The sequence below is a fragment of the Nelusetta ayraudi genome, unplaced genomic scaffold (genome assembly GCF_046127955.1).
Source record: "Nelusetta ayraudi isolate G7.1 ecotype Tasmania unplaced genomic scaffold, CSIRO-AGI_Nayr_v1 ptg000019l, whole genome shotgun sequence".
Taxonomy (NCBI): domain Eukaryota; kingdom Metazoa; phylum Chordata; class Actinopteri; order Tetraodontiformes; family Monacanthidae; genus Nelusetta; species Nelusetta ayraudi.
Genome location: NW_027466069.1, coordinates 4,882,908 through 4,900,711, shown reverse-complemented (window position 1 = coordinate 4,900,711; position 17,804 = coordinate 4,882,908). Strand labels below are relative to the sequence as shown.

General features: G+C 46.6%; 1 protein-coding gene across 4 annotated transcripts in view; it reads right to left on the bottom strand.

The window, feature by feature from the left end:
- Positions 1–14,570, bottom strand: part of ptpn11b (protein tyrosine phosphatase non-receptor type 11b) — a 53,543-nt gene extending 38,973 nt beyond the window's left edge. For 3 of the 4 annotated variants that reach the window (XM_076026539.1, XM_076026538.1, XM_076026542.1), the window contains exons 1-2: positions 14,420–14,570; positions 985–1,107 (exon numbers count right to left, since the gene is read on the bottom strand). In XM_076026539.1, coding sequence (XP_075882654.1) covers positions 985–1,107; positions 14,420–14,433 — 137 coding nt within the window. In that variant the 5' untranslated portion in view covers positions 14,434–14,570. Of the gene's footprint in view, positions 1–984; positions 1,108–4,988; positions 5,108–14,419 lie in introns of those variants that run through there. The other variant, XM_076026540.1, reaches the window with a different exon arrangement.
- Positions 14,571–17,804: the final 3,234 nt, after the last annotated feature.

Sequence of the window (17,804 nt, the reverse complement as noted above, 5' to 3'; positions counted from 1 at the left end):
GGAAGTCCATCTGATGAAAATTCAGAATGCGATTGTCCAATCCTACTTTTCTGCCATTTCACTTTCGTGTGGCAATAGCAAAAAAAGAAAAAATACCATCCATGCTTTCGCGCTAATCTCTTCTGCAGCAGCAGCAGCAGCAGCAGCAGCAGCAGCAGCAGCAGCAGCAGCAGCGGCGACAGCTCAGCTTGCACTTCACTTCCAGGTCTTCTTCAGTGGTTTTAACAGCTTCTCCAGCAGCTGCTTCCTGCTTTCACTCCAGGCTGAGAGGCTCCATTATATATATATATATATATAGATATAAATAAAAAGTCTCAGACTGGAGCCTCGGCAAGACAGATGAGCCTGATTCCAGGGCTGAAGTCTGAGGGATCCAGCCAGGTACTGCAGGGTCACTGTACCTCCACCGACCCGCCGAGCGACAGATGTGCTCGGTTCTGTTCCAGCTTCTCGGCCGACCCGCTCGTCTTCTGACAGACGACGCTGCCGAGAAAGAAACAGTGTCTCTCTTTGCGTGTCGCGCTGCCTCCAGCCCTCTGTAATCGACGCAGCGTGCAGCCTTTGGCCCTGCTCAAAATTCCCACTGCAGGCAGCTGAATTAGAGTGATTAAGATGTTTAAGGGCAGCAGCGGCAGTCATAGGCCTCGAGCTGCTCTTAGCAGGGTGTCGCTCACCGACTTCCCCCAAACTAAAACGGGAACCTGCAAGGAAGCTTATACGAGGCAATATGTTCCGAGAAGAACGACTTTTAAAATGTACCTATTAGGGCTGTCGAAGTTGATTAATTAATTTTGGATCTTCACACTAACCCCTTTCCTGCACCCCTACATCTGCTCTTAGCACCTACTGTCATCCTCCCGCCTGTCACTTCCAACCTCAGCATCCTCCTACAGCACAGTAGGTCTATGTAGTAGGATTGAATCACAACAGAAGGTTCAAAGTTCCCAGAGGACGGCGCTGTGAGGTGGCTATGGGAGGTTTTACCGGACAGAGAGGGTGAAGTCCCCGGGGTTGCTCTTGCTGGGCCGGGCCAGGAAACTGCCGTGGACGCCCCGGGTCAACAGGAGCTGCTCTGCCTCAATTCCGGTGATGTTGGGGTGGAACCACCTAAAAAAAACAACACAAACAGACACACAATATAAATTTGATTCATGTGTGAGGATAAAATCATGCATACAGTCGCTTCAAATGGTCTGACATTGAGCAAAACTGTCCTTTTGCCACAATTCCCGAACAATAATTTGTTTGAAATTCCCAGAAATGAGGAAAAAGTCCATAATTTACTTGTGGCTTGCTCCACTTTTGAGAAAATGCGTGCAAAAACAAACAAGCACTCATGCACCCATTGGTGTATGAGTGTGTGAGTGCATGGGTGAATGCCAGGCCAGACCGGGCCAGGCCAAACTGGGCCGGGCCAGACACTGCTTCCTCACAGACGGTGGTTCCCTCTTCCTAGTTCACCTTATTTTAGTTTTCTGACCTACATGCCGAAGGTCCAACAAAGCAACAATTTTCAGAGGAAGTTTTTGCTGAGGCTGTAAAAAGAGGGCTAAATATGCAGTTTTACGGAGAAATATTGAAAGAATTGAAAAATCAAAAATGCCCGATGGTACCACTGGAGTGCTCAGAATAAACATTTCAAAATGTTGTGGGACTTTTTATGATATTTCCCCCCTGTGAGTCGCAGTTTGAGCAGATTATAATCACCTTGTTTGTTTGGCGGTGACTCACCGAGCTGATCTAAACCGAGCGTCACGGCTCTCTTTGAGAGGAAAAAAACACACACACACACACCCACACACCCACATGCACGCACGCACATAGCGGGACCGCAAGCTAATAATAATTACGCATCGCTTCCTCTCATGCAAAACACCAGCGGGCAAATATTTATCCCGTCCACTTCCCAGGTGAGTGGAGCGCTTTTCTGCACCGTGTGACTGTTTGATGCGCTCAGCTGGGCCTTCACAACCAGCTGGCGTCCACACCGAGCTGAAACCAGGTCAGCATCAGTGTTCTGGAGCGAGTCGGTCCAGCGGCAGTGAGTGACCGGGTGGGTGGGCTGAGCTAAGCAGGGATCACTGGGTTAAAACTCCCTGGCTACTGTGTGTCCAGTAGCCAATCAGGCTGCCGCTCGTGAGTCAGAGGGGAAAACTGCCTTTAAACCGCTGCCATGGCCTGCAAACAGTAGTGGAATCTTTTTTCCGGATAGCCTTAAAAAGTACCTAAAAAAGCAACGTAAAGTAAAAAGAGTAAAAGTAAGAAAAAACACGAACATTTCAGAATTTAAGGATGAATCAAGATAAGAAACTTGCATGATTTGAATTGTTTCAACAGCAGAACATGATGGAATTGAACAAATGAAAGACATGCGGACTGAACGCGAAAAATGTTTAAAGAAAATGTTTTCAGTGGGATAAATTTACTTGCTTTTCAGCCACTTTGCCCGAAAAAAAATACACACCACCATGCTGCCTTGTCACGTCCATGGAAGAGGATTAGGGCCACAAGAAGAGAAAAAAATTAAGATAGATTTTGAAGTTTCCAGTTGGAGAGTAAAGTTGAAATTTTGAGATTAAAGTCGAAATTTCTAGAATAAAGTTGACGCAAAAAAGGCGAAATTTTGTGAATGAAATCGAAATTTTGAAATTAATGTCAACGTGAAGTAAGTCAAGAATAAAGTAGAAATATGTTTACTGATTACTGTGGGTAACTGGTTTAATCCACCATCCATCTAGTCTACTCGCCAATTTACACTTTATTTGCGTCAACTTTATTCACGAGATTTCGACTTTATTCACAAAATTTCATCTTTTGTACGTCGACTATTTTTCACGAAATTTCAACTCGAAACTCGAAATGAATTTAAATAAAAATCTCTTTCCTGTAAGATTTTTTTCTCTTCTCGTGGCCCTAATCCTCTTTCGTACATGTCCGTCTCAAAAACCTCAAGAATCCCAACCGCACTCAGTCGATCTCAGTATCGCGCCGACCAATCAGGCTCCTTTCGCGCCGTGACGCAAACAGGAAGTGACTGCTGGAGGCGACAGGCTTTTGCTATACCACCAGGCAGTAAAAAAACTCTGGTTAGCCAACTTTAAATGACAGACGGAAAGTCCCTCAGATTGATCAGGTCAGATGAATCCAGTGCATTTCCAGAGACACCTGACACAACTGGGCCAGCAGCAGCAGCAGCAGCAGCAGCAGCAGCAGCTCAGACCAGACAGCCGTCCTCCATTGTCGCAGGTCAAAGGCAGGGTTAGGCTCTGCACTAAATAAAAACCCCCAAACACCTGCTGGCTCGAAATACAAATATAAATACTGACTTCATCTCGCCTTCGACGTGTCTTGACCAGTCGCGGGCGAGACGGAGGGGAAGTCCTGGACGGTACAGAGAGCAGACATCTGACCCAGACTACACCTGACCTCGCTCCCCCCCCCCCCAGCAGGAGGCGGAGCAGATCCAAAAGCCAGGCAGGGGAGGGGGGTTTGGGGGGGGGAGCGATTAGAAATGGGACTTTACAAATGATAAATTGTGACCGATTACAAGGGGATTAGTCATGGAAACATGTGAAAGTGGAGGCGGAATCAGACAATGCCCCCTGCGTGACACTGGAAATGTCTCTGCCAGTCTGGCGGGCCGTCTGGTGGGGCTCGCAGCGGCTTGCTGGCAAGACAGGAAGTGACTCAAGAGGGGTGGAAACAAAGCGGTGAAAGACGCTCGACGTCTCCTCGCAGATCTTTTCACGCTAGTCTCCCTGAGGTTCATAGTTGCGGCATCAAAACTGTCCACGGTTTGCAGCTGAGGGAGCTGGTTCACGAAGAGCAATTCTTTCCAGGTGTTTGAGATTTTTTTTTGCTGATTAGCAGTGCGTTTGGCAAGGTTGTTGTTTGTGCTGTCGTTTAGATTTGTGTGTATTTTCTGGGTCGTAGGAAGACGACTTGACTTGGGCCACCCCAGAGCGTGAGGTGGACAAAACTTACAACCTCTGAAAACTTCAGAATTTCGGAATTATTTAATTCATTGATTCCATTAGCAAACAAAAAAACACTAAATGTCAAACATGAAATGTCAAACATTGTCAACATTAAATGTTACCTTGGTAGCCTGGTATTAAAATGATTGTTTAGTTTTTACTGCTGTTTTTTTCTACCAAGTCTTTTATTTACTATTTTTTTTATATACATGAATACTGTAAAATAAACAAAAATACTGTTGTTTTTTTGTTTTTTTTATAGTTTTGTCTTCTGGCACTGGTTTGTGTCAGAATCTCAAACTGCCCAGGTACATCCTAGCTGTTTCTCCAGAAAGCAAAAAAACAAACAGTTAGTTGACTGAAAATTGTTGAGAATCCAATAAAAACAGTGAATTTCTCTTTGATGATGCAAAAAACTCAAAACAACAATTTCAGCGCTGAGGAGCCGCTGGGATGGAGGGTGTGGAGAGGGGGGTGGGGGGGGCGGTCACGGCCGTCAGCTGGTGGACTGATTACTTTTGCCCATTGTTTTTAATCCTGCACAGATTCATACAGAGAAAAAATAATAATAAGAGCGGAGAGAAAGAGAGAGAGAGAGAGAGAGAGAGAGAGAGAGAGAGAGAGAGAGAGAGAGAGAGAGAGAGAGAGAGAGAATGCCTTATGTCACTAATCCAGATCTAATCCCTCATGGCGGGCTGCCGTCACCCGTCAAAATTATCTCAACAATAGGAAGACGGAGGTGGAAGGGACGAGTGTGGCGGCTTCGGTTCAGCTCGCCGGACACACACACACACACACACACACACACACACACACACACACACACACACACACACACACACACACACACACACACACACACACACACACACGTGCGGAGACCTGCTTTCCCCAGAGTTCATCCAAAGTCCCTCAACTGAAGGCAAACAAGAGGAGGACGCGAAGCTCTTCTCTGTCAGGGAGAGAATGAAAGCGTGCCCGCCGTGGGACGGGATGGATCTGCGGCCCTACCTCACCATTCTGGTGGCAGCGTCCCCGCAGCAGCCCGCCGCCTCCGGTTCAGCAGTCTAGAGATCCAGCGCTGGGGGCTCCGTGACACCAGAGAGGAGGGCAGGAGGAGGGAGAGACACCGAGAGCCGAGCAGGGAAGGTGGAGGGGTCGGGGGCGGGGGGGGCGGGGCTGGCGGGGTTGTAAAAGTGTTAGTGGGTTAGATAAAATGAGATGGAGACGGGGTGTTGGAGAGAAAGAGATGAGGGGTTTGGGGGGGTGGGGGCGGACCCGTTTTAATCTGGGATTTGGATGAGGGTGAGCGGGCCTGATACCGGCGGCGGCCGCCCCTATCAGTTGTCACCCTGTCTGGTGCCTTCCCTCTTCTGCCGCCTCACACCAACACCAGCAACAGCAGCAGCAGCAGCAGCAGCGGCAGCCAAACCGCTCAGCGCCACCTTCACTCCTGCAGGCCGAGAGCCAAGCTGACACCCTCAAGCCAAACAAGTCAACCTGTCTTTTACCTCTGGCTGCCCCGCCAGGCCAGGCCAGGCCACTTCCAGACCGGGCCGGGCCAGATCGGGTCGGGTCGGGTCAGGGTGTCAGGGTCTCGTCTGTCGCTCTGCCTGCCCCCTCAACCCGACATCTTTTCACAGGCTCAGTGCAGCAGCCGTGTCGCCCAGGCCTGGAGATTACACCTAATCATGTGTGCGCTAGTTACACCGGATCACAGTTGGCCTTGCAGCAGGCTTAACCAAGACACACACACACACACACACACACACACACACACACACACACACACACACACACACACACACACACACACACACACACACACACACACACACACACACACACACAGCAGCCGTGTGCCTTCAATCCAGCCAATTCAGCAGTGTGCCATTAGGCTATTAATTTTTTTTTTGCAGGGCTGGACGTGGTGGAGAGGGGTGGGTGGGGGGGAGGGTGCAGCTTAGCAGACGGACAGGCAAGTGTATATACAGACTCTGCAATAAGCCAACGATCACTTTCTAAATTGCGGCTCCTTCACATTTTATCCGACGAGCGCCGGATGGTGTATTTTATTGTGATATGCATATTTATTTCCTTTTGAGAGGTTTGAAACGGCTTTTTTCCCCCTCCCCCTGCCAGCGGTGGCCGACGAGCCAATCATCTGCCTCCGTCTAATGCTAAACACATTCATCACCAGAGCCCACGTTTTGGTGCACTTTCCACAAACAGTTTTCCCAACCTCTAGCGACAAATCGGGGCTCAGTGAGGTTGTAAGAAGTTTAACAGGAAAAAACAGAGCGAGCGAAGTTGAAATCTGGGCTTTTACACTCAAGTACCGACTACAAAGTAAAAGCACTCAAAGGCGAGGAGTGTCCTTTACGTCGCACAAAGTTTGAATTCGCTTTTTTTTTTTAAACAAGAGAAATGATCAAGTGAAGCATTTTTTTGTGATTCTCATACACTCATACGCTACTGTTCCTGTACTGCTGACAGCGAGGTGCAGAGTCTTTAATCAGGTGTGCAGTGAAGCCTGCACGGCCGGGCTGTCTCCGCTCTCTCCTCCCTCTCAGCGCTCTCCGTGCAGCTGACCGCCCGACGCCGACTCTCCTCGCCGAGCATGCCGCTCGGCTCAATGATTAACCACGAGGCCATCGCTCACCGGGAACGAGAGCTGCCCGTGGACACCGACCTCACCAGCAGCACAGACGTCCCGGAATCACGACTTAACCCACGACGAGACGAATGAGCGCAGAGCGGCGACGTTGGCGTATTTTGAAATAGAACAGAGCGCGCAGGAAAGGACGAGAAATGAATACACTTCATGTAATGCAAAATTCACTCTGCTTGTATTTACTCATGGTAATTTGAGTCTCCAGCCTGTCGGTAGCTGCGTTTCCACGACAGTGTTTCGCAAAACAAAAGCAATATTTCTAAATTTGGAAAAAGTACAATTGCGATTTGCAGGTGTTTCCATTGAATGGTGTGACACACATAAGCCGTAATTCTCGTAAAATCTCGTCGAGCCGCACATAATTCTCGTAAAATCTCATCCCACAAGACTTACGAGAATTATGTTTGCGCTAGTTTGTTTCCGTCTGTTGACCGTCAAGAAGGGTTGTTATATTTGTCTCTTTGATTACTTGTGAAAAAATATTCTGTCTCCTCCTCCTTCAAACGTTACGCGCAATTTTCATTTGAAGTGAACTGGTCACGTGACCCCTGTACATCACGTCCGGTGACGTGTAAGTGTGAAAAAAGTGTTTCCATGACACTTTTACGATACCTCTGAAAAACCACCTCATGCGAGCCTTTTAGCAATATTTGAAAATAGGCTTTTCTAATACTCAAATTTTTTATTGCGATATTTAGGTTTTGTGCAATTCTAGGGGTGATGGAAACACAGAACCTCCCACCAAAGAGAAAGGTCCATCCCTTGCACCTTGTGGGACATTTTATTTTTTTGTTCAACTTGTGTTACATTTTTTTGTATGAAAGGTGCTATATAAATAAAGTTTGTTTTGATTTGGGGCCAATTCCAATTCCTCCCTTAACTCCTCAATCTCAACCCTCGCCCTTAACCCTCAATCTTTGGCCCTCAATCTTGGCCCTCAAAAATAAGTGTAAGGGCTTAGAAATGGGACACCCATTAAGTGCAGTTACGTCTTCAGACTGTGGGGGGCGGCCTTACGCCAAAGCTACGTCCAGTCTGTCAAGAAGACGACAACGACGAAGAAGAAGGAGAAAAAGAAAAAGACGGCGAAAAAGGAAGAAGTCCTCCTTCGCTACACAACGAGGTATACAAGTAATGTGAAGCCGGGACCGCCGGTCCGGTTGTCAAACCTCGTAAAGTAAAAAAAAAAAAATGTTGCGCTACAACAATGTCAATAATCCATAAAAAAAACTCTTAAACTAAGACAATACAATGGTTTCGTAATATTTATATATATTAACTAAGAAAATACTTCCGTTTGTAGCTCGCTTTTACATCGCGATCTTTTTCGAAGATGTCTTGGCGAAAATACGCAATGCCTTCTGGGTAGCCCTTCCTGCCAAGGGTGGTGCCGGAGAATCTCAATATTGAGGGCGATACAGCCCTTAAACTCCTCCCTCAACTTGACGTTCTTAGAATCGGGACAGCACTTGCACCTCGCGGGATCGCACATTTTTGAGATTGAGGGTTGAGATTGAGGGTTAAGGGAGGAATTGGAATTCACCCTTGATCTCCTATTTCAAGGAATCAGCTCAGTCAGTGACCACACTCTCAAACTCGTTGCAGAGTCCCAATAAGTATCAGTTTTCCGGACTTTGCAACCTGAGGAGGAAATTCACTAGTCTTCTAACACGGCCTCACGGGGTGTCATCAAGTCTAATCGGATCTAAGACAATCTAGTTTCAGTAGGAAGCTAGAACCCAGTGTTTTTGGCTGTAAACAGACGACTAAATAAGCAGTTTTCAGGGAACCAACGGCGTTTGAGGGATCATTTATCATTTGCTGCTTCGCTGAAGTCCAGAATGGAAAATAAGGATGTGACGACGGGTGTAATTTGAGACGTTTGCGGGGTTTTCAGAGTTGAGTTAGCTAGTTGGAGGGAAAACTAAAGTGAAGTTCCTCTGAACACCTTGCCTCTCCTGTATCCATCTGCCGTGCCCACCTCAGACCAGCAGCAGCAGCAGCAGCAGCAGTGACTCAGGTCTTTTCCAAGAATAGGATTCCCTTTGACAACTAGCAGGCGCCCAATTTTCCCACATCTGGCCACGGGCATCGAAAGAGAAGGAATGAGCGACGGACGGCGGACAGCAGCAGTCGAAATGAGATTTCAAATAACCTGGTTTCATCTGACGGAGGGGAGAGAGCGGAGCGGAGCAGGTCGGGGGCCTCCAGGGCTGCTGAGCGAGAGCGAGAGAGGAAACAGGGCCACCGATCTATCCTCTTATGTAATGTCTCAAGTTCAATGCAGCCCGCCTGGGCTATTTAAAGCGCGTCCGTCTAGGGTCACCGACAAAAAGGTGATATACTTAGTAGCCGCAGCGCCGCATCAAAGTCCCGGCCCAGGCTATTTTGGTGGCAGACAAACTCCGGGGTGTCGCTTTTGGTGATGTTGCGGGTATTTTTAGTCCGGCTGATGATTTACACCACTCTCGCCGGCTCCTCCCCCTCCCGCCGGTCGCTGCACGCTCTACTTCTCTGCAGAAACAGCAGCAGCAGCAGCAGCAGCAGCAGCCGGGAGCTTAAGAGAATTAGCTAAATGACTAACTTAGCCAATCGGTGGGCACGTGCACGGTTTTGGACTCGACTCCCTTGCCCGGCTTTTGCAGGTCAGAAGCCCTTTGGGGAGAGAGAAACCATGACAGCAACTGCTCTGAGCTCAGTGGGTTTCTTTTTCTTTTCTTTTCTTTTTTTGTGGGTTTAACAGTTTCACAGTGCAAACAGGGCCAAGCCAGTCTGATCAGTGCTGGTTGAAAGATAATTCCCCTGCTTTGTTTGTTTGTTTGTTTGTTTGTTCGTTTAACTGCTTTTTTCTAACTGCATTAAAATCAAAGCAGCAAACTAAAAACACACACAGATAAATTGGATTTTTTCAAACAGAGTTTTTAAGAGGCGGAATTCACCCGGAGCGTCTTCATTATTCCTCTGTACACTGGACTGCGTGAAAAAATACAGTTGAACACAATTTATTCCTGACCTCTATGTAAAAATGTATCAGAGCAGAAGATTAGAATAATGCAATAATCCCTTTTTCAATTTGGATTAACTAATGTAGTTGGGAGAAAATACAGTATGTTAAACATTAAAACGGATGTTTGGGGTTTCTTCTTTACCCCCCCCCCCCCACCACCACCAATTTGCATTTTTTAAACAAAGTCAAACGGATTTCTGCCTAATTCTTTCCACTTGAAAAGCATTTATAATTGCCGTCACACACAAAGCTGATTGGGCCGTTTGAACGGCGAACGCTCTGATGAGGCATTTAGTCCAGCTCTCGCCCGATAACAGGAAGCTGTGTGACCTCCGACAGGGGAGATACCTCAGATGTTCCGCATCGAGTGACATGCAAAAGATGCTAACGCGCCGGCTTGATGTCAGGGCTGATCATTCACAGTGGAAACGACAAAACAAAACAAAAAAAATGCTGAGATTAAACTTCTTTTTTTTTTTGCATTCCATGTCAGCAAGAAAACATTGCGGGCGCATCGCGGATGTCAGTTAAGACGGATGACTTGTTCGCCTCCCGTTCAGACGGTGGAAAAGTGATAATACACGCCGGAAGAAAGAAAAAAAAAGACAGGCGTCTCCCGCGGATACGATTTCAGGCAAACTCAATAAAGCCGTCTGCAGGGTTTTATTTGCATAGACGTCAGCCTACGGAAACTCGGGTTGTAAAGTACAGGTAGCAGCTGCGTAGATTCTTCCTCTTTTCCACTCTCGACCTGACACAGAACACCAGGGAGCCGCACAAAGCCCAAAACCAACAGCAGGTGTGGCTACGAGGAGCTGGATATACATCAGCACAATGAGGAGAGGACCACAGTCGGGGTATTTGATAAAATGGATATTTTTAAAAAGTCCCATATGATGTGAAATATTCACTTGACTAATGTTCTATGACAGTAACACTCTCCCAGTCATCCAAAGTGCATCCTTTACTCCTGCTGCTTGTGCCACGCCGGTTTTCTTTTTTAGGCGAGCGCCAAAGACACGCAGTTCTGGAAAAGTCGGCCTTTTGTGGCGTCACAAATGGCGCTGGTGTCTCACCATAGTTAGTGGCAACACCATTATCCCCGCCGTTGGCTCTACCCACTTGTTTTCACCCCTCGCCCCACTTCCAGAACATGTATCCCAAAAGCATTTTTTGCGGGACGCTATAAACAGAGGGCTAAGTATACCAGAGGCTAAATAAAGGTGCTTTTCTTTTCTTTTTTTTTTGCCTTGGTTCGTGGCATGCTGTTTATTGCCACCTAGGGGAGGGGTGGGAGGGTGGGGTGAAGGGGGGGGGGGGGGTCGAGTGTGCCTCTGACTGACAGTTTCTACTGTAAACTGAAGAGCAGTCCCTGTATAGACGCGGCCTCGACCCTGAAGTGGCGATCCGACACGCTGAGCATCGACAGCCTTGACGTGCGGCCAATGCCGCGAGTGCACAAGGACCCTCCCCACTAACCTCCCACCCCCCACCCCCCTCCGCACCCCCTTCCCCAACAGCAGCAGAGAGGCTGACATCATGTCTGGTCTCCCGTATTTTGCTCGTATGCTTCAAAACATGGATGTCGGGGGGAGTGAGAGGAGTGCGAGTCTGTGGGGGGCGAGGGGGTTGGGGGAGGCGGGGCAGACGGTCGGTTGGTTGTGAGTGCTTCTGGAAACACTGGCCGCCTCTATCTCGACCCTCCACATGTCCCGGCGCTTTCCTGTGTGGGCTTATCGAGCTGAGCTGACTGGCCCGGCTCCGAGACGGTCAAATGAACCTCGCTGACAGACGAGGTCTCTTCTTGAACAAAAGGGTGGGGGGTGGGGGTGGGGGTGGGGCGGGGGAGGGGTGGGGAGGGTTGGTGAAACGTGGGGTTGGAGGTCGCGTTTCCAAACGTGGAAGATTTGTCGCGCGGATTCCCGGCTCGGACTTGGCTCGCCGTCAGCGTTGACGTGAATCAGGGCACAAACGCGGCCAAAAGTGTGGGAACTTTTGCACCCCTCCGAGCGGTAATGATGATGAACTAATATCCTTCCTGAAAATGTTTGGCGGGCGGCGATAGTATCAACGCGGTGGGGAGGGGAGGGTCTGTCACATCGAGAAAGCACGCATTGCCAGAATTGTTTCCCTGTGGTGCTTCGGCTCAGGAAGTGCACCAAAAAAAAAAAAAAAAAAAAAAAAGGGCGGAGCAACAGTCATGTGTGTTTCAGCAGCCAGCAACAAGCCATGGAAACGGGCAGCGATGAAAACAATTCCAAAACTGTGCCTGAGTGTTTTTTTTTCCCTTTTCATTTCCCCTCTCTATCTTCTGATGGCAGCTCGGTGGCCGCCGCTCCGGCCCTCGGGGCAACTCGGCGCTCGGCTCGCCGTCGACTCACAGGCATTTTTGTTGCGAGGGATTTCTGTGAAAAAGCACGGAGGACGTCTCTGAAATGCTGCGATTTCCTATTTAAAATTAATTCGGCAGAAGATGATGACATCAATTAGTCGCAATTTAACCACTTTTAGCTGCGAGGAAGGGTCATTATCTCCGGTCTGACGGAGACTTTTTACCAACGTGTCAACACGTTTTATCCAAGCTCGGTCAACTACGCTAAATTAGGGGGTAAAATTAAAACGCTGAGGTCCCCAAACTATGCAAAACCCACCATGCTAATGTTTCGTCGTTGTAATCTGTGTCTCCAGCCCAGTGAGAAACTCACCAGCAATGAGTTAAGGTCATCCTTAAATTTGCCTGCACCTTTCATAAAGTCTATGCTAAGACATGCAAGTTTTTCTAAATCAGCGCTTTATGGCGTCACTTGAGGATAGTCCAGCAAAGCATCAGTTAAAGTTAAAGCAAGAAACTAAAACTCAACTTTTTTTTTTTTTTTGCTGGAAACTTTAAACAGAGGGCTAAAAGTAGTTTTCTGAGGATTTTTATGGACTGGGAACAATGCAGGGCTGTGCTGTTATTGCAAAATGATGATCATAAAAGGCGTAATATTGAACGTTTAAGTTCTGAGGACATAAGCTACTGAGTTGGACACACAAACAAACAAGGCAGTGAATCTGTACAGCACAACATTCTGTGAGGCACCAACTGGTTCTCCGTCGTGAGAGAGCTGCGTGTTACGATGCCAGAAACGTTCAACTTTGACAGGATTTTTCTCGTCAGACAGCAGCTTTTCTGTTTCAAAACTTTTTCTGATGGGCCGCCGACCCAAACTGGTCTCCAATTGTAACACAATAACTATTTCATCGAAACAACGCAACCAGATTTTTTTTTTTTTTTTTTTCACAGTCCCGGGTCAGTTATGGGAGAAAAATAGCTGCCTTTGTGTTTTGTAAAGTTGGATTATGCTCAAGTCTGCGAACTGGCGTTTTCACTTCATCAGCACTTCATACATGCGCGCACACAAAAAAAAAAAAAGCCAACGACCAAAGCCACTCAGGATGCGCGGAAAACCCCAAAGGCTACAGCGGTTAACAGCGTTTTTCCATGGCGGCAGGCGAGCTGTAGCCACTGTAAACTCCCTGTTCGCCGACTCCGCAGTTTTCTGGTGGCCACAACAGTCGCGATGGTCAAGACGCCATAAAATTGCTGAAGTCGTCATTTGCAGATGTCACCTTGCGCAGGCACCTGTTGCCGGCCATTCAAAATAAAAGTGTGCTCGGACCTGTTATGAAACAGTCAGAGCGCGGGTGCCAATGTTTGACGTGTTTGACAGTTTCATTATTTTATTTTATTTTTTCACTATGCAAGACAACTTGTACGGCACGTGCCTCTTTAAACTCTCCTGCTGTGCCTCCTAATTCCTGTTTGGAAAGGCTGATCAGTGTGTCAGGGACTTTAGTGGCCACTTCCCCCCCCCCCCCCCACATTTTGTACAGTTTCAAGTGTGTATTTTTAGTTATAGCTTTAAGGCCTTGGTTACTCATTGTATGCACAATTGATTTTTTTTTTTTTTTTTTTTTTTTTTTTTTTTAAACACATAAGTCGCCGAAGAGATGACAACTTGTGGTGCAAACACATTGCAGTAAACTTTACTCCAAGTAGAGGTTTTTAATTCTCGGGTTAAGGATGACTCATTCTTATAGAAATTTATTTGGTAAGGTGTGACACGTTTTGTTTAGTAAGAAGATATATTTTCCACGCACTATATAGGACCTGTGGGCCTCTAGCAGAAGCTGACAAACCAGGCAGAATCGTGGGGAGACACTTCCTCAAAATGCACTTTATCGAAAATGTGAAGTATTAAAATTAAATTTTAAATAAATAAATAAATAAATAAATAAATAAATAAAAAATACACACGTGAAAACTAAGTATTAAAAGTAGAACAGAGAACAGTCACAGCTCGGAAAAGGGAAAGTGGTGAATGGTAATCTCTCAGATTTCGACGCTGACAACAAAACTCGATAACACTAACAAAAAATCTCGACTTTTCTCCCTCAACATGTTCATCATTATTTTAGCGACACACACTTCAAGCAAAAAGCAGCTAAAACAACTCCAAACCACAACGTCGAGCCTCTGTGAATAAACGCCGAAAAATAAATGTCAACGGCTCGCTTCGGGAGCAAAGTGAGAAGAAGAAAAGTTAAAGCGCCTGTTTTCATCTCGCTGCCCGGCGGCTTGACTTCGGGCTCGTTGCCCGCAGGACCCCAAGTTCCGACAGGTCGCCCCGACAGGAGACCGGCCGTCACCGCTCGTCACCGGAAGCGGCGACAGCGAAAGACGGGCCGAAAAACCAACTCGGGAATGCTTCACTTTACCTTCGAGATGTCATAGCACTCTGTGGGAGCTGTCAGGCGTCCTCGAACGGTCCCTCTTGTGCCCCCGTGGAGTCTCTGTAAAACACTGACAAATCTGTTGAACCTGCACTCGGAGCCCGTGCGGGACGACCGACACCGTTTCCGGTTGTGGCCTTCAAAACAAAAGCGCCCTCCGTCGGCGGCTAAACAAATGGCAGCGTTTCTCAACACAAATTAATCCAGTTTGGTCATGTATTATAATCACATTACGATGTACATGGAGTATAGACGCATAATTTCTTCTGTTGAGGTATGTATCAAAGTGTCAAAATATGTAAACAAAAAAAATTACCAGAATACAATGATACGGTTCATTTCCGGTGTATATTAACTCCAACAAACTTAGCAAATCCAGTGAGTGAGTGACTTTACCCGTTTTTATTTACAATTTCCTCTGTTTGTGGTGGTAAAACCCAAAAGTGATTAACATCCTCACCACATCAGTGGCACTGTTGTCATACCATTGCCATGCTAAGGCTGCAGAACTTGAAACTTGTTACTCAGTGTTAAATTAACCCAACTCCAATAAATTCCTATTTGTTTACGTAAACAATTCACTTGTAATTGAAATGTATTAGTTTCATCCGTTCATTAATTCAAACAATGATGTTGTTATTAAATCATATAGTAATAAACTTCTACATTTTTTTAAATGTGTTTTCTCCTGCAGTAGTAGGTCAAATCCATTCCCCCCTGACACAACGATGACGATGATGATGATGATGAATTCTCTCAGCAGTGGAAGATGCTGCTGGATGGGAGGAAGAGTTAAGAGAAGCAAAGCAGCATTGACGTCACTGCTTCATGGTTATCAGTAGAGGTTAATCTACTGGGGGATGGATGTGCTTATGCAATTGTCTGTGAGCACACAGGCTGCACATCTATGGATTTGCTTTTCCACTGTGTTGACCCCGGTGCGCTGGTGCGGCCCACAGACAAAACAGCGGAATGATGGAGAGGCCGTGTCTTCTCTCTGTGGAGTTCCTCTTGTTGCAGTGGATGTGTTCTTCCTCTGCCAAGTGCAATGTGCTCGGGGCTGGAAGAGCGGCTCAGAACAAGAGCTTTATTGTTTGGCTCTGGTGAGCAGTTAAAATGATCTCGTCGCACAATGGGAGGACATTACTCACTGATCGATAGGTTGTGGAAATTGATGAAGAGGGTGGGAGGTAGCTGGATATTGGAACACTGAGTGCACATTAGGCACTGAATGCTGAGTGGGATTGATGCAATACGTAGAAACTTGAAAACATGGCAATTAGCACTGAAGCTTTTTCAGACTGCATGGTGGAGTGTCATCAACAGTACAAAGGTTAAATAATCACAACGTTGATTTTTTTTTTCACTCAAAAATAATGTCCAGACAAGTGTATTAATCATTCAAACTGGTTATCAGAAAAAACAAGATATTTTACACATTTATTAAATTTTACTGGCTGCTCGATTCTGTGAAATTTTCCTTATCCTTGCCAACCTCCAACAGCGAGCATTTCTACTCTGTTGTAGGATGCTGTTACTACCAATCAGCTTCCTCTTAGTTTGGACAAAACCAGGAACCAACTGCTGTAAGCTACCCAAGAAGACAAAGAGGACAAAAACAGGAAGTGAACTGCACGCCTAGCTAAAGAGATTAGCATGAATGCTGCCGTGGTGGTTGCTAAATTAGAAAAGGGTGGAATTTTTCTTTTCTTTTTTTACATTTAATAGATCACTAAGATCTTTAAAAGTTTACCTGGGTGGATTTTCTTTCTTTACTGGTGTCTGACTTTGCAAGAGTTTGAATATAATTTTACTGTTTGGCACGTTGCAGTATCGCCTCATGCAGTAACAGGAAGCCTTGAAGCCGTTATCTGGCTCCGCTGCTTAAAAAAATTGATAATAAAAAAAAAACTCGTTGTCTGTCTGAATGTGATTCATATGACAGACAAGTGATTTATCCAATTACTCTATCTGGGTTCCTCACCAGATCTAACTGGTGAGCTAGGTTAGGTTAAACCAATATTAAAAATGAAAAGAAATAATGACTGAAGAATAAAAACATGCCTGTCCAATTTAAAAGATGTCTCAGTGATGTCTTTACAGTAATTGTCCCTTTTTTATGAACTGGTGAGAGATAAAGGGAATAAAAACCAAGTATGGCAGCACACTACGGGCCGAGATCAGAAGGTACGATGAGCTTCCTGGACTTAAACAGCTTTTTATCACTGTGCCAACTCATGTCCTGTTGAGTCTAGGAGGGACACAAAGACTGAGCAGGACAAAGCCTCGTTTCCCACCCTGAGGGATTGGAGACCAGGATGTCCCATCCACCATGAGGTGACTGGTTCTATAGGCCTGCGACCTCTGACCCCTCTTTCGCCTTGAGACTTGCAAATCTGTTCCGTCCAACCATTGCGGGGAGAAAAAAATGTGGAAAAGGGAAACAAAGAGGACTTATATTGAGGGTGATGCAGCTGGACAGCTGGAGCCCCGCAGACATGTGGACACTAAAGCTGTGAGGGAAGAACTTTATTTAACCAAAAAGGGGTGAAATGAAGGGTGGCAGCAGTGAGCCCCCCCCCCGGACACCCCCCAGGGGAATAGTTATCCAACTTCTTTTAGCAAACATTCTTAGAAATCACTTTTCTAAGTAAAGCCCCATCATCAATGCGCATGGGAGAGGATCTTTTGCACACAGGTCTGAATGTGTGCTTGCATCACGAGTACGGCGGTCCCGTGCACTCTCTCATATTTTGGCCATTTCTGAGAACCTCACAAGATTGAGCAAAAAGTCCTTCTGATTTCTCTCACAAAGTCTTTTGGTTCTCCTCTACAATCACTTTCTATGTGGTTGCAGTGGGAAGAGCAAGAGAAAATCTTCTCATAACTGCATTCAAGCAGATTTTTTTGGTGGGCCAGATAGCTGCAATTTGGCAAATACTAGGACTGACTTTATATGATGACCATATTACTACCTGACACTGAGTCCTGGTGCACCTCACACCCTGACTGAACTCTTGCCAAAGCCAGATGGAAGTAACGCTGTGAGTGCCATTCTGATAGAACAGCCGTTACTCCGGTATCAGCAATAATCTCGTTAGCAGCAGCTGAGCTTTCAGTTGCTTCCATTATTTCTAATTCGTCTTCCTCTGGGCTTTTCCTCTTTGTGTACTTGCAACCGCTGTGAAGTGGCTGACTGGATACGTAACACTAAGACCATTTCAAAAGACTTTGTGTTTGAGCCTGGTATGATGGATAGGCGAGATTCTCAAAGTGAAAGCTTAACCACCCTCGTGTTTTGCGAGGTTATCGCCGAACTTGGCGCACCAGCTTCCCAAAAATCAGCCGCCACATCAGTGTGTGAGGAACA